This window comes from Lupinus angustifolius, chromosome LG01 (assembly GCF_001865875.1).
Source record: "Lupinus angustifolius cultivar Tanjil chromosome LG01, LupAngTanjil_v1.0, whole genome shotgun sequence".
Lineage (NCBI taxonomy): Eukaryota > Viridiplantae > Streptophyta > Magnoliopsida > Fabales > Fabaceae > Lupinus > Lupinus angustifolius.
In genome coordinates this window covers 2,553,558-2,567,338 of record NC_032009.1, presented here as the reverse complement: position 1 = coordinate 2,567,338, position 13,781 = coordinate 2,553,558, and the positions used below count along the sequence as shown (strand labels likewise).

Sequence of the window (13,781 nt, the reverse complement as noted above, 5' to 3'; positions counted from 1 at the left end):
TATATATATTACAAGTGAGTAAAAGATAGATGATAAACCATATATATACATATTAAAAATAAAAGTAATATATTCACATGTGACTCTTTTTGCAGTAAAAATATACATATATTAAACTCAAATAACTACGCAGTAAATCCATAAATAAATCAACCAAATAAATACTTAAATATTATTGTAGTCCTTGAAAATATAATTTTTTAGTTCCTCTTCGATGGAGCTTCATTTGTCAATAAGCATGTATAAGGACTAAAATGTGCTTTTTGAAAAATTGGATAAGATGTCTTTATATACATACAAAAATGAGAGATTAGGTGAGTTAGGTGTGGATAAATGTACTTATAAACCCACCAACAAGTTCAATTATGAGTCATAATCTAATAAATCATGAGTAAATTCTATAATATTTGGATCATCCATTGTTGGTTGGTGTTATATGCCAGCATTATCTTTTATCAAGCTGCACGAGTTTTTGAATCAATAGTAAATACTCAATAATACTTGATCTTATCCTTTCCATCTTTATCATAAAAGTAGTTGAGTGAACATATGAATATTTTTTTCTTATAGAAACTCATTCTTGTTCCTTTTTTAGCTTTAAAAATAGACAAATGTAAGAAAACGTGACAAAAATTGTTGACTAATCCTTGCTGTGTTTAACAACCACTTGTACTATTATGCAATGACTTTTTCTGCACTATACTACAATACACATAGCCGCAACTGCAGTGACCTTTTAATAACAAGCCTGTCTTAAATGAATGAGCACCAAAACAAGTTTTAATTCCTCAAAATTATATATCAAAAGTGTGTTGAATCTTTGGCAGGTTAACATTGAAGAGGATTGATGAGTCTTTGTCCTGTGTTCTATCAACTTTCTTTATTAAGCATTAGCAACCTTTTCAGAATGTGTACAAAAGATAGACACTAGACAGCAACCAATCAAAAATAGAATGGGGGTGGTGGAACTTGCAGTGTATTTTTTAATTGCAACAGAAGCTAATCAATTTGATGTTAGATCAATTTGTTTGTATATACAATGTAGCTACAATAATGGTAAAAACAATTTTTGTATCTAGTAGTTTGCCTAAAAAATGTTACCCATGATAACCCTTGGAATTATTCTTCTCATTAAACATTCCCTAGCTAAAGTACCATGTTATTGCTAACTAAATTGAAGTAGATAATTGTGAATGGATGAATAATTGGTACAAATCAAGGACATAATGACTCACTACAATCATCTTGTAATTTCTTGATATTAAGAAAAACTGAATCCTTTCAACTAACGGTTGAATTACATTTGTCTTTGTATAAACCAGTTATATATCCTTGGCACGTTGGCCATATATGATGTTGCCATTTGTAGCATCAATATGGACTTACACCTTGACTTTATTGATCACATTCCAAGTTCATGAAAACGAAAGGAGGCAGAAAGAGTTCATGAAGGGGAAAAAAAGGAGAAGAAAGTTGGCCTCACACGTTTCAATGAATTTGACATTATTTATGATTGAGGTACCTGAAATGAGATATCCAATGGAATAGTCCTTAGTTGTAAATTTACAGTGTAAGATAACTTTGAGTACCAGGTTAAGGAAACTGTTTTCATTGTCTACCCAAGTACACTCAGCTCTCTCTAATGAAACAAGTGATACCAAAGCATGATTTAGATGGATAAGATCAGTATCAGTACATATTATTCCATGCCAAGTGTCAAAATACTGGAAACTCTTTCAGATATAGTTGTGGTCTTATTAGTTTGGCACTTACATGATATATAGTGGTACATAATTGAAATAAGTCCCTGTCTTGTTGGATCGTGGTGCTCATGTTGATTTACCTAGTATTGGCCATTGCAATGTAATCCATGGACCTTGTAAAATGAGTTAAATCCTCTCCATTAATGGAGAGACAAATGATTCAAAAAACAAAGAGAAATACAATTTTCAATGACACATATATCCCTTTGATTACACTGAAATTATATTTTTGCCATAAAAAACAAGTGAAGAAACATGCACTTGCCTTTTCAATAATGAAGAGTATCTTTGTTCTTGTAAAACAGATAGATGAGGTTTCAAGTCACTTAAGAAATTTGGTTTTAGGTGAGGTCAACATAGCCAGTACAGAGTATCAGTTCCTTCCATACGAAAAGGATATGCAAACTAGTTGAGTTTGTATTAATTTCCAATCCTCCTAATCTCATTGTATATTAGTAAAAAATGTTGAACATAATTGATTAATCGTTCAACACACTCTGGATTCTGAAAAATAAACTTGCCAGCCTGTTTTGACCAGCTAGTACTTCCAACTTGTTAAGCCTATTCATATGAAACTTGTGCCTCTTCATTAATTGAAAACCAAAGTCCAAACTGCATTCTTTTTATATATGGCAACAACAACAACTAAGTGGATCCCCTCCCATAAACAAATTGAGCTTTCGTTAGTTTCAGAATTCACTCTGGTCAACAAAGAAAAACCACTCATAAAATTAGCAGCCACGCAAAGACCTAATTCACCAACCCATTTTGGTCATTATCAAGATATTTGGTCGTTTTATTGAAACCTTATGCTTTTGAAATATTTGTTGTTAGGCATGTTTTCATTGCACAACTTAGGATTCATGTAATAATTAATCATATCAAAAGAAAACTAGGTGCAAGTCATGTGAAGAACATTAATCAACTACTACGTAAAATTCAAACTAATGGCCTTCTGTAAATTTGTAATCAATCTATAAAAGTAACTAACGTCCTGTACAAGATTGTATTTTTTTTCCTATATCAGTTTCTACAATGATCCATGCAATTCCTGAAGAGTCATGTTGTTGTTGCCGCTGATGCAGTTGCAATTCCTTCCAGCAAATTGATAACTTCACTAGTATCATCCAAATAGTATTTTGCCATGCTTGGTTTCTGACCAACAGTGCATGCAAACACTTGTGAAATAGTTGGCAGTGCTGCATTAGAAACTGAACTAGCAATGCTCTCAAACATATCTTCATCTGAACGATCATCTCCTATGCATAGCAGAAAATCTGGTGACTTTCCCTTCTTTCTCATGGTTGAGATAAGGTTTTCAACAACTATACCTTTGCTCACACCCTGCATCTCAAAAAAACACAATCATTATAACTAGTTACGGCTAAATTACAAGTAACAGAGATTATGATTCATACCTGAGGTTTCACTTCAACTATGTGTTGTCCCCTCTTAACCACTACTGGCTCATTGGCCAGCACACTCTCCAGGTGATCAAGAAGCTCTTTTGCTTGGCTGGATCCAAAATGAGGATCAGCTTCTTGATGATGCCAAACCATTGCGCTTTCTTTCTGTTCAATGAAAGAACCATCAGTTGCTTCTGTATAGTGAGCCATCACGGGCTCTGCAATATTTTTCCAATCGAAGTCCTTATTTAATCCACATGTCTCCCATGGAGAATCCCTACTCCACCTGCCACAATACACCAAGAACGAAAACAATTAATCAACAAAAACACAGAGACTAGTCAATATATGAAATTATGAATTTCTATAACATAAATTACAATGTACCTAGTGAAATAACCATGCTCGGCAGAGAGACCCAATTTCTCACATGGAGAAAACCACTTGCTTAGGCAATCCTTATCCCTGCCACTTACAATGAAGACTATATTGTTTGGATCACTGCATAAATGGTTCAGCACAGAGACAACTTTCCTGCTAGGAGTTTTATCTATTGAGGCCTGTGGCATCATGGTGCCATCATAGTCCAAAAGGATCAACCGATTCTGCGTTCGAGTATAGGCAGAGACAATATTTTGCACCGAAAGCTTCCTAAAAGTAGGATCCAAAGCAATGATTCTGAATCCCAAACCAAATCCAACACCCCAACACCTCTTGCGGTAATGCTCTCTACAAGCTCTCTCCAAATCCTGATCAAAACTCCTAGCCCAATATGCCACATCATGAGAGCTTATATACTTATAATGCTTCTCGTGGCGCAAATGCTTCTCAGCCTCCGACATTTTGATAGCTGAAGTCATAGCCACAGACACATCATCAATGTTCCAAGGATTCACTCGAATTGCTCCGCTTAGAGATGGTGAGCAACCGATGAACTCAGAAACAATTATAACACTCTGTTGAGGTCTCACAACCTCATCTTCAAGATCAAGAGCCTTGTCCAATGCTACCCTTGCCTGTCTGCAGACAGTGTACGTATAGGGCACTAAATTCATTCCATCTCTAACACAATTCACAACACAACACTCAGCAATAGCGTAGTATGCAGCTTTCTCCTGAGTCGAGACAAGGCCATTGATGACAACAATTGGCTGATACCCAGGTTCACCATACTTCTCATTAATCTCCCTAGCAATAGCCTTAGTCTCATCCTCAACATCCTGAATATCCTTCCCACTGCTCCTTGCAGGGTTAAGAATCTGAACCAAAACCACTCTACCCCTCAAATCATGGTGCACCTCCAAAAGTTGCCCCATTGCTAAAAACTTCAAACTAATACCTTTAAACAAATCCATGTCATCTACACCCAAAATCACAATTTTGCCCTCATAGTCCTCCTTCAACTCCTTAACCCTCTTTGCAGTCTCAGACAAAGACAAAACAGATTCAAGTTGACCCATGTGAATCCCAACCGGTAAAATCTTAATAGTAACAGTTCTACCATAATAATCTAAACCAATATATCCCCTCTTTGACTCGTAATCCAACCCCAACATCCTGCTACAACAAGACAAAAAATGCCTTGCGTAATCAAAAGTATGAAACCCCACCAAATCACAATTCAGAAAGGCGCGAAGGATATAATCACGAACTGGTATAGTTCTATAGATTTCCGACGAAGGAAACGGCCCGTGCAAGAAAAACCCAAGCTTGACACGGTGAAAACGCTTCCTCAAAAAAGTGGGCAAGATCATGAGATGATAATCGTGGACCCAAACGTAATCCTCGTCAGGATTTATCACCTCGGTTACTTTATCCGCGAAGATCTTGTTAGCCAAAACGTACGCTAGCCACTGAGAAAGTTCGAAGCGTGCACCATGGATCGGTGAAAGAGGAAGCATGTAGTGAAAAATAGGCCACAAGTAATGCTTGCAGAACCCATGGTAGAAACGGTTATGAACTTCTCTAGGGATGAACGTTGGAACGCAACGGAATTTCTCTAACAAGATTTGCGCCACGTCATCCTGTTCGGAAAATTCGACGTCGGCGTTTAAGGAACCGACGTAGAGAACCTCCGTGTCGGAGGGGAACCCGTCTTTGAGCTGAAGAACCAAACTATCACTGTCGAATTCGAAAGACCATTTCTTTGTTTCCGCGTCGCGTGATGCGCGAATAGGTAACTGGTTCGCGACGATGATTCTTCGTTCGGTTGAGGAGTTTGAAACGACATCGTCGGATCCTGAATTTGAACGGTCGTTGTTGGCATGAGCGATCTCGAACTCTGGTGTAACCGCCATTACATTAGAAACTTGGTAATCATCATGTGATACCAAATTCAATAGACTCACACAAGATCCCGAAAGCATTGTTCAAAAGAAAAAAAATCACTTTTATTTGATGATTTGTTTAGAAGAGGTGAAAAATGAGGAATTTTGGAAAATGGGGTAATTTTATTATAGGTGGGTGTTGCAGAGAAAGATGAATCTTTGAGTAATGGAAATCTTAGATACTGAAACAGCTTCCAATTCCATAACCAGAGAGAGAAAAGAAAGAGAGGGTTAAGGATAAGAATGAAAGTGGCTTTATATTGTAGTTATTGAACGGTTCAGATTTGTTGGCGTTAAGATCGTCGTAATAGCAGATTATTTATTTATGCTATTGCTAGTTCTAACTGTAACCGACCACTCTCTCTTCCAGAATGCATATCCTCAGTTATTGTTTTTTTAGGTTGTATGTAATAGTTGTTTTTTTCTTTTGAAAGGTTACCGTGTATAGCCGGTAGAGTGTTAAAATGGATAAGGATGCGCATGTTGAAGATTAAAGGAAATAAATACATCTGAATGCGAATTCAAAGGATCACGTGATCATTACGGCAACGACAGATAAATGTATTTTAATTACATAATTTTTTTATATTAGTATAATATTGATGTATCATAAATACTATATGCAGTTAGTACAATAAAATTATATAAAATTCATACATTTAATTACTTACCATTCAACGAATGTTTTTAATTTAAAATATATTAATGTAGTAATATATACATATATGACCAAGCAAAATCAACAAATTATAAGTTAATGGATAAGTTTAAAAAATACATTAAGTTAGAGTTTAAATTGTAAAACAATACGTTTTGTGTTCATTTCACCCAGTCTCAAATTTCTTCCGTTTTTGCCAATTATCGTTATGAGGAATTCAAGAGAATCAACTATTTTAACAAACAACTACTAACACGAAATTAATGCCTTGAGCCAAAGAGTGACAAAAGCTTTTACGATGCCCGCTTTTTAGTTTTTACTTTTGATTTTTTTTAATGAGATTTTTCTCAAAATTATATGTATATTACTTATTTTTGTTTGTCTATCAAAGTAACTTTACAAATGAAATGAAAAGTGAATGCGCGGAATAATGAAGGACAATTTTTTATTTTTTATTTAATTGTTAATAAATTTAAGAGAATAAAGTATTTCATCGTACCAGAAAATAATTTATCCCCTTTAGCTAGTAAAAATATGACATATGTACTATTTTGTTTGGTTTTAGAAACATTTTTATATAGAATGATTAAATACCACACATATCCTGATTTTAATTGTTGAAGGATATAACTTATTTCTTTATAACAGTAAATATTTTATTTCTAAATTTAATAAACATGACAATGTTAGTTACATTGATTAATTTAGGTTAAACAACTCAAGGTAGTCTTATGAAAAAGAAGACTGTGAGTAAATCTTAATTGAGTTTTATTGCATATTAAGAATAATTTGACCAATAATTTGTTAAAATATTATGGTAGGCTAACAAAGACTTATAAAAATGTATGAAATATGTCATACTTGAACACTAGTATAAAATATTTTTATGCATTATCGAAATTAACATTTTTTTATTATATTTTCATTAAAATTAAAATTTTCAGTTTTCTGTTAATATTTTTTTCCTTCAACATAAATACATCTGCACATAAATATTTATTTCTTACACCATTGTAGGGGAACATGTGGCGGAAATGAATTGGTCGTAATAGAAGAGAGGTGGATGCCTAGTCAGCATTTAAAGTGGTCTTTGTGACTGTGAGCAGAAGAGACCCCGCACGATATAGTGTGTTCCGGCCCAGATAAACCTGACAGGTAATGGCAATATCTGAATAAACCAACATGACAACTCAATCTTTGCGGTTTACCTCACATTTTTTAGTTAGGCCAAGAACATTAGATTGGGTTTACAGTCTTGGCTTCAAGGTCCAAATCAACACCATGTTGCGTATAGCATGTGAGGAGCTCGTGTGCCGCCACCGACCACCCAATCTGGTCAATGGGCAGGAGAGATGGCAAAACGGGCTGCCCAGCCCGTTTAACCTGCGCCCGTAAATGCCCGCAAAAATTTAAGCGGGCACGGTTATGCCCACATTAGTTAACGGATAAAATTCAATGCCCTGCCCATTTTAAAACGGGTTTGCGGGCGGCCCGCGTGCATTGTTAAATAATTTTAAAAAAAAATTCATATAATAAATGAAATTAAATTAAATAAAGTAGTTAAAGATAAAAAAATAACAAATTTTTTGATATTTTATATGAAGTTTAACAAATCACATTATAATACAATTTTTTTAGGGATTAAAAATCACATTACATCATAACTTATTTTAAAAAAATTTACTTTTTCCTTAAATTATGTTTAAGGGTCGCCCGCATGCCCAATGGAAATGCCCACAAACTTAGCGGGCAAAATGGGTCGGGCAAATGGGCAAATTTTCTATGCATGCCCGTAAAAAAATACGGGCTATGCGAGGGCGCCCGTGGGCAATGCCTGTTTTGTCATTTCTAATGGGCAACCTACACGTCAGGTGCAATGCTCTTATAAATAAGAGAGTATTTCATTTCTAATATTATTATCTGCTAATCGTTTCTTTCTCTCTAATTATATTATGTTTCTTTATCTCTCTCTAAACACTTATTGACTCAAGTGTTAGAGAATATTTTCAAATACCTCATTCGATGGGTCTATAACAACAATCAGTGTTAACTCCACTTCTTCATCACCAGCTCGCCTGGTCAAACCCAAATAATCCGGTTTACCCCTAGTTCTATACCAAAGTACATAGTGTACACCTAAATATGAGTTTTTTTAATACATTATTTATATATCAATTCTTAAATAAAAATAAATATTAATATATATACATAATATATTACTAATATAAAAACTCTTATTGCACCATTATTAGATAGATTTTATATAACAATAACAACCAAACTTGTTAACTGATATGCAGAATAAAAGTTTTGTGACTAATAGGGTTTAGCTGAGGTCTCCACCACGGCAATGTGGAATTCTCAGCACTAAACTACAACCACGTCTTAGTTTATTAATTTTATTTCCATAAAAAAACTTTATAGAATAAGTATAAGAGTGTAATATATTATTATTACATAAAATTATATACACTCAATATATTATCTATCATAAAAAAGGTTGGATCATATAATGATAATGTATAAAACTTATATAATGTCTATATATATTTATATTCTAACTTTAAATAGTTAACTCTTCAATTTAATTATAGATTTAAAATCATTTGTAATTTACTTTTAAACCCCCCAAAAAAAATCTCCTCATGGACCCTCGTGCCTTCTCTTTCAGATCTCAAATACCACAAACGAAGTTCATTTTCTCAACCAAAATATGAAATGCAAAGCAGGGATATGGTGGGGAAGTAGATACGTATTCACACGGATGATGCAATTATGAAAATTTTCCAGGTGTGTGACTTTTCTTTACTTTATTTCTCAGCAGATACTTGACGGATTTGGTTGGGCACTGTATATATTATGCAAGGATTTTGTGGTCCACATCTTAAATTGAGGTGGATCGGTATTTTTATTCATATCAAAGAGATATAAAAATTCAAATGTTGTAATTATTATTTACTATTTATAGTAAATTACACTGACACCCCCTAAGTTTTATTGAAATTATATAAACCACCATCACTTTTCTACACTTACACAAACCTCACATAGTTTTTATACTTTCATTACACTGACCACCATGTATAAGAAATAAGTGTAATATTTTAAACAAAAAATGTGATAAATGCAATTAAGTTAAACAAAACATGATATATTGTGTAGACAAGTCTAAATAATATATAAATCAATGCATCTTTATTATTTTTTGTTACAAAAGACATCAACAATTCTAAAGAAATATTGTTTAAGTCGCTCTTATAATATAGTGTAACGAACCAAAAATAATAAAGAAATATTGACTCGTATATTATTTGGACTTCTCTCTACAATATATCATGTTTTGTTTAACTTAATTGCATTTCTCACCTTTTTTGTTTAAAATATTACACTTATTTCTTATACATGGTGATCAGTGTAATGAAAGTATAAAAATTAGGGGAGGTTTGTGTAGGTGTAAAAAAGTGAGGGGTAATTAGTATAATTTCACTAAAACTCAGAGGGTGTTAATTTAGTCTACTATTTATGATGAATATTATTATTGTATACTTTGAATGGATAGTAAAAATTTAATTATTTTCTTTTTACCTATCCAACTCAATATTTACTTGATCAATCCATTTGTCACTTTACAAAATACCTTAGAAAAAGACGTCTACTGTAAAATTTTAATGAACACATTTTTTATAACTACTTTATTTTTATATCAATTGACTATAGGTATAGCCAAACAGCTTTCACACACTATACATTATCTACTTGAATATTTTTATGGAAAAGCTTATCCAAAGAAGGCGAAGTGAACAATTAACCTGTAGAGGGGAACAATAACATGGATATAAAATAAGGTGACGTGGATGACTATTCCACGTGGCATAAGAGGGACATTACTGATGATGATTTCCTCAGCGAACGAACAATATCATGAGGAACCTGATAACATGTCAGTCGACCTCAAAGGCTTTTTCTAACAAATATCGGAGTCCTAATGAATTGGACATCTCCCGTACTTGCAAGGAAGATGCGACACCTGGCAGAATACACATTAATGGTTCAGATTAAAACTAAAGTAAACCTCCAATTTTAAATAATGATAATAATTACGAATGTTAAACCCACAAATCCCTCACTATAGCTGTTGGACCATTCTGGTAGATTTTGGAACTATTGGGGAGTTCCAGTATTACCAGATAAGAAGAGTATAAAATCATAAGTGATGCAACATGTCTTGAACGAATACATTAAGATATTATTTTTATGGATTTTTCATCTATAAATTTTTTCATTCATTCCCTTATATCGAATTTGAGATTTCACAATTGAATAAACTCAATCATTACTCTTCAACAATATACTCCCCCTATGTCCATCAAATCACACTCGAACTATCAGTTTGATACCACTTATTGAATCATACTACGAGTAGGGAGTCTCTAACCACCGATAAATTCTATTGTTAACAAGACATAGAAGAGTGGAGAGCACAAGACATCACATCTTCAACTAAAACCTTATTTCTATAAGTATTTTTTTACTTATAAACTCAATATTTTTTACTCATTCTCTCATATTTAATATGAGACTTCACACTTGAATAAGCTTAATAATTAAATTATACTAAACCCCAACGATTGTTTGAAGAAAGTGACCCAACTCAATGGAAGAAGTAAGGAACTAAGTGGAAGATTTTATTGAATTTGTTTTTATTCAAAAAATAAAATTGTGATTTTAAAATCCTGGTAGCCTGACTTGACCCCACATGCATTATCGTAACGGATATCTCCATTTTATTATTGTGGTATTAAAGAGGACCATCTCTCTCTCTCCGAATATGGGTACCTGCGAATTAAATAAGAGGATAGGATTGGAGAGATATATTGGGGCCCACTGCGAGTGGGAACAGCGGTAAGTTGCGTGGCTAAACTGGGTCCCACTTTATCTACAAAGTGGCACTGGCTGGCAACTTGTGCTCTCAGGTTGTGACCCAACTACTCCCCTGCGTGCTTCACTTATTCTACTATCCTTTTCTTTTCATTTCTTTTTTTAAATTTTGTATTTTTTTAGAGAATAAAATATCAAATAAGTTATGACATGTGCATTATTCCATTTTAAAAAACTAAAAAAATATGATACATTCATAGTTTTAGTGACATAAAAAATAATTTATCTTCTCATATGATAAAATATTTTATTGTTTTTTTTAACTAGTGAAAATTAGTTGAATTGGATAAAAATTTGGATATAGACTTTCCTAATATATTATGTCGACGTTCTCTTATTTACGACTTAAAATACGGTATTTTTTAACAATTATTTCAAGAACGTCTTTTAATAAAACGAAACGTTGTAGAGGAAAAAAGGGATGGACTAATACATAAGTAGCTTCTGGCTTACTGTTCGATGTAATGTTCTTCAACGCTTCTGAATGACATACGCATCTCATTCCAAATTGAAAAATGGAATCAATATAAAGAAGGACAAAAAAACATTGGATTATATATAGCTTATTTTATTTCTTTTAATACTTGTACAATGTATGGGATAATAGTTTCATTTTGGGCAGAAACTAGTTAATTTGAATTTACTTCTAACTTGACTCCATAATGATTATTTACGTGTGAAACTCAATTCTATTTTGGCAGAAACTATTTTTAGTTAGAACTCCATTATTATTCACGAACTATTAAGTCCAACTAATCATTTTGAATAATGGTTATTCACATGTAAATATGCTCATATATTATAGAGTTAATTCATGAACTTTCCCACTTCAACTAGGCTTAATTCAGTTATTCATAGGCTTAAGCTTTGGTTCAACCCATTTAATTCATAAACTAAGTTTATATAAAATTTTTGATCTTAGTTTAATTCATTATTAGCCTTTTTATTATATTGTATTCATCGTGGTGCTGTTTTCTAATTAGAATAAGTTACGTCTCCATATATGAGTTGGTTGGATTATTCCGCAATAACGATATGTGGAACCATGGTTGAATTTAAGGTTGTTTTTTTTACTAGAAGCAAATCTTGTTATACTCAACCAAACCCATAAATTATAAATTGGGTTATTTTAAATTTTGTTCGAATTGGTCGAATTACTTAGACTCATCACCACCATAATACTATACTATCAGATTCAACACGACAATGTAGTGGGTTGACAAGAAATCCAATGGATATCCTTAAAGTCTTACCTAATTATGTAATCTCGAAGCTTTTTATATTTTCTATGTGATAATTTGAAAGTCTTTGTGAATTTCAATAACAAAGCCAAAAAACTACGTCATTCTTGTTGCAAAAATCACTAACTCCTTATAGTAAACTTTTATGACAGAAGAAATATTTGATTACGAGAAGTATTTGCATGGATCAGTCGATCACAGCTTGCCATGTTATGTTAATGTCGTTGAAATTGAAATTGCAAAATGGAGTTTGTTGTAGCCCCATCCTAATTGATCATTAAATTAATCGTACCTAATATGGGATATATGTTGTTGGGTGCTAATGTCATAATAATTAATGTTACATTAATCACTAAACCATTTGCAGATAGTATATGATTATCTACGCTAAGTAGTTAATTATGAACCCAATTGGTAAAGGTAATACGTGCATATGAAAGATTATTAGGTGGACCAGCTAAGCTTGGTCCTAGCTAGTTTTCACTTTTATATGTTGTCATTGGTACGTTCCCATTGCACTTTTACTATCTCCACACACCTCCACCGGTCCCCCAAGTCTATTGCTGCGAGTGAAATTATAAAACAGGCGGAAACCGTAAAAATTTATTTGAAGATGTATATATATATATATATATATATATAAAATCAATCAATAAATTTTTTATAATATAATAAAAATTTAATTTGAATTAAAATTTTGTCATAAATGATAGAATTAAACAACATAAATACATTTATTTTTAAATATGATACATTGTATATATTTTATCAATGTTGTGAAATTCGAGCTGAATATCAAACTAGAAAATGTTCTCGTATTAGGTTTAACCTGTTAAACCGTTCGATCGGACCGGATGATTTCATATATAATTAATCATTTTTATCTATAATCATATAGTTATATATAAATACAAAATTTTATATAATTAATAATTATGAATAATTTTATTAAAGTAACTTATCTCTATCTTTGTTTTTGGATGGAAGTAAACGAAAACGTTAGAGTAGTGTTTCATTTTTTAAAATTTTAATTGAACCATCCGGTTTAGTTCTCGGGTTATTGTGGTTTAACCGAGTTTAATGCGATCGGACCGGAATTTCTCCGGTTCAAAGCGGTGCAACCTCATATTCAATTAAGACTACAAACCAAAACTGTTTTCAAGTCCGGTCAACAGTCGGACCTCAATTCCGTTATTATAATAGTGGTTTCTATACAAGTTTTTCTAGGCAGAAATTGCTTCTATTAGGTGTAAAATGGTCTTCATCAATCAATGATGTTGGTTCAAGTAATATATACTTTATTCCCTTTAAGCAATATCTCACGTTCGAATCTTGTGATGAAAAAATACTTGCTGGAAGAGTTAGCTTCACGTACCTGTGGATGTTCCCGGCTCAGACATGATTGCCTCTGGTGCAAAGATTCATGTGGAAACCAAAAAAAAAATCTT

At 32.8% G+C, this 13,781-nt stretch overlaps 1 protein-coding gene across 1 annotated transcript; it reads right to left on the bottom strand.

The window, feature by feature from the left end:
* LOC109346840 (probable alpha,alpha-trehalose-phosphate synthase [UDP-forming] 11) lies at window positions 2,565-5,851 on the bottom strand. Its single transcript, XM_019586649.1, has 3 exons — window positions 3,557-5,851; window positions 3,182-3,455; window positions 2,565-3,107 (listed from the first exon to the last, which is right to left on the bottom strand). The coding sequence occupies exons 1-3, from the start codon at window positions 5,533-5,535 to the stop codon at window positions 2,823-2,825; spliced, it is 2,538 nt and encodes an 845-aa protein (XP_019442194.1). The 5' UTR covers window positions 5,536-5,851; the 3' UTR covers window positions 2,565-2,822.

Coding starts and splice junctions, on each gene's coding strand:
- LOC109346840 (XM_019586649.1), bottom strand. CDS start 5,535: ATGCTTTCGGGATCTTGTGTGAGTCTATTGAATTTGGTATCACATGAT. Junction 3,456..3,556: donor GAGCATGGTTATTTCACTAG/GTACATTGTAAT, acceptor GTATTGTGGCAG/GTGGAGTAGGGATTCTCCAT. Junction 3,108..3,181: donor TAGTTGAAGTGAAACCTCAG/GTATGAATCATA, acceptor TTTGAGATGCAG/GGTGTGAGCAAAGGTATAGT.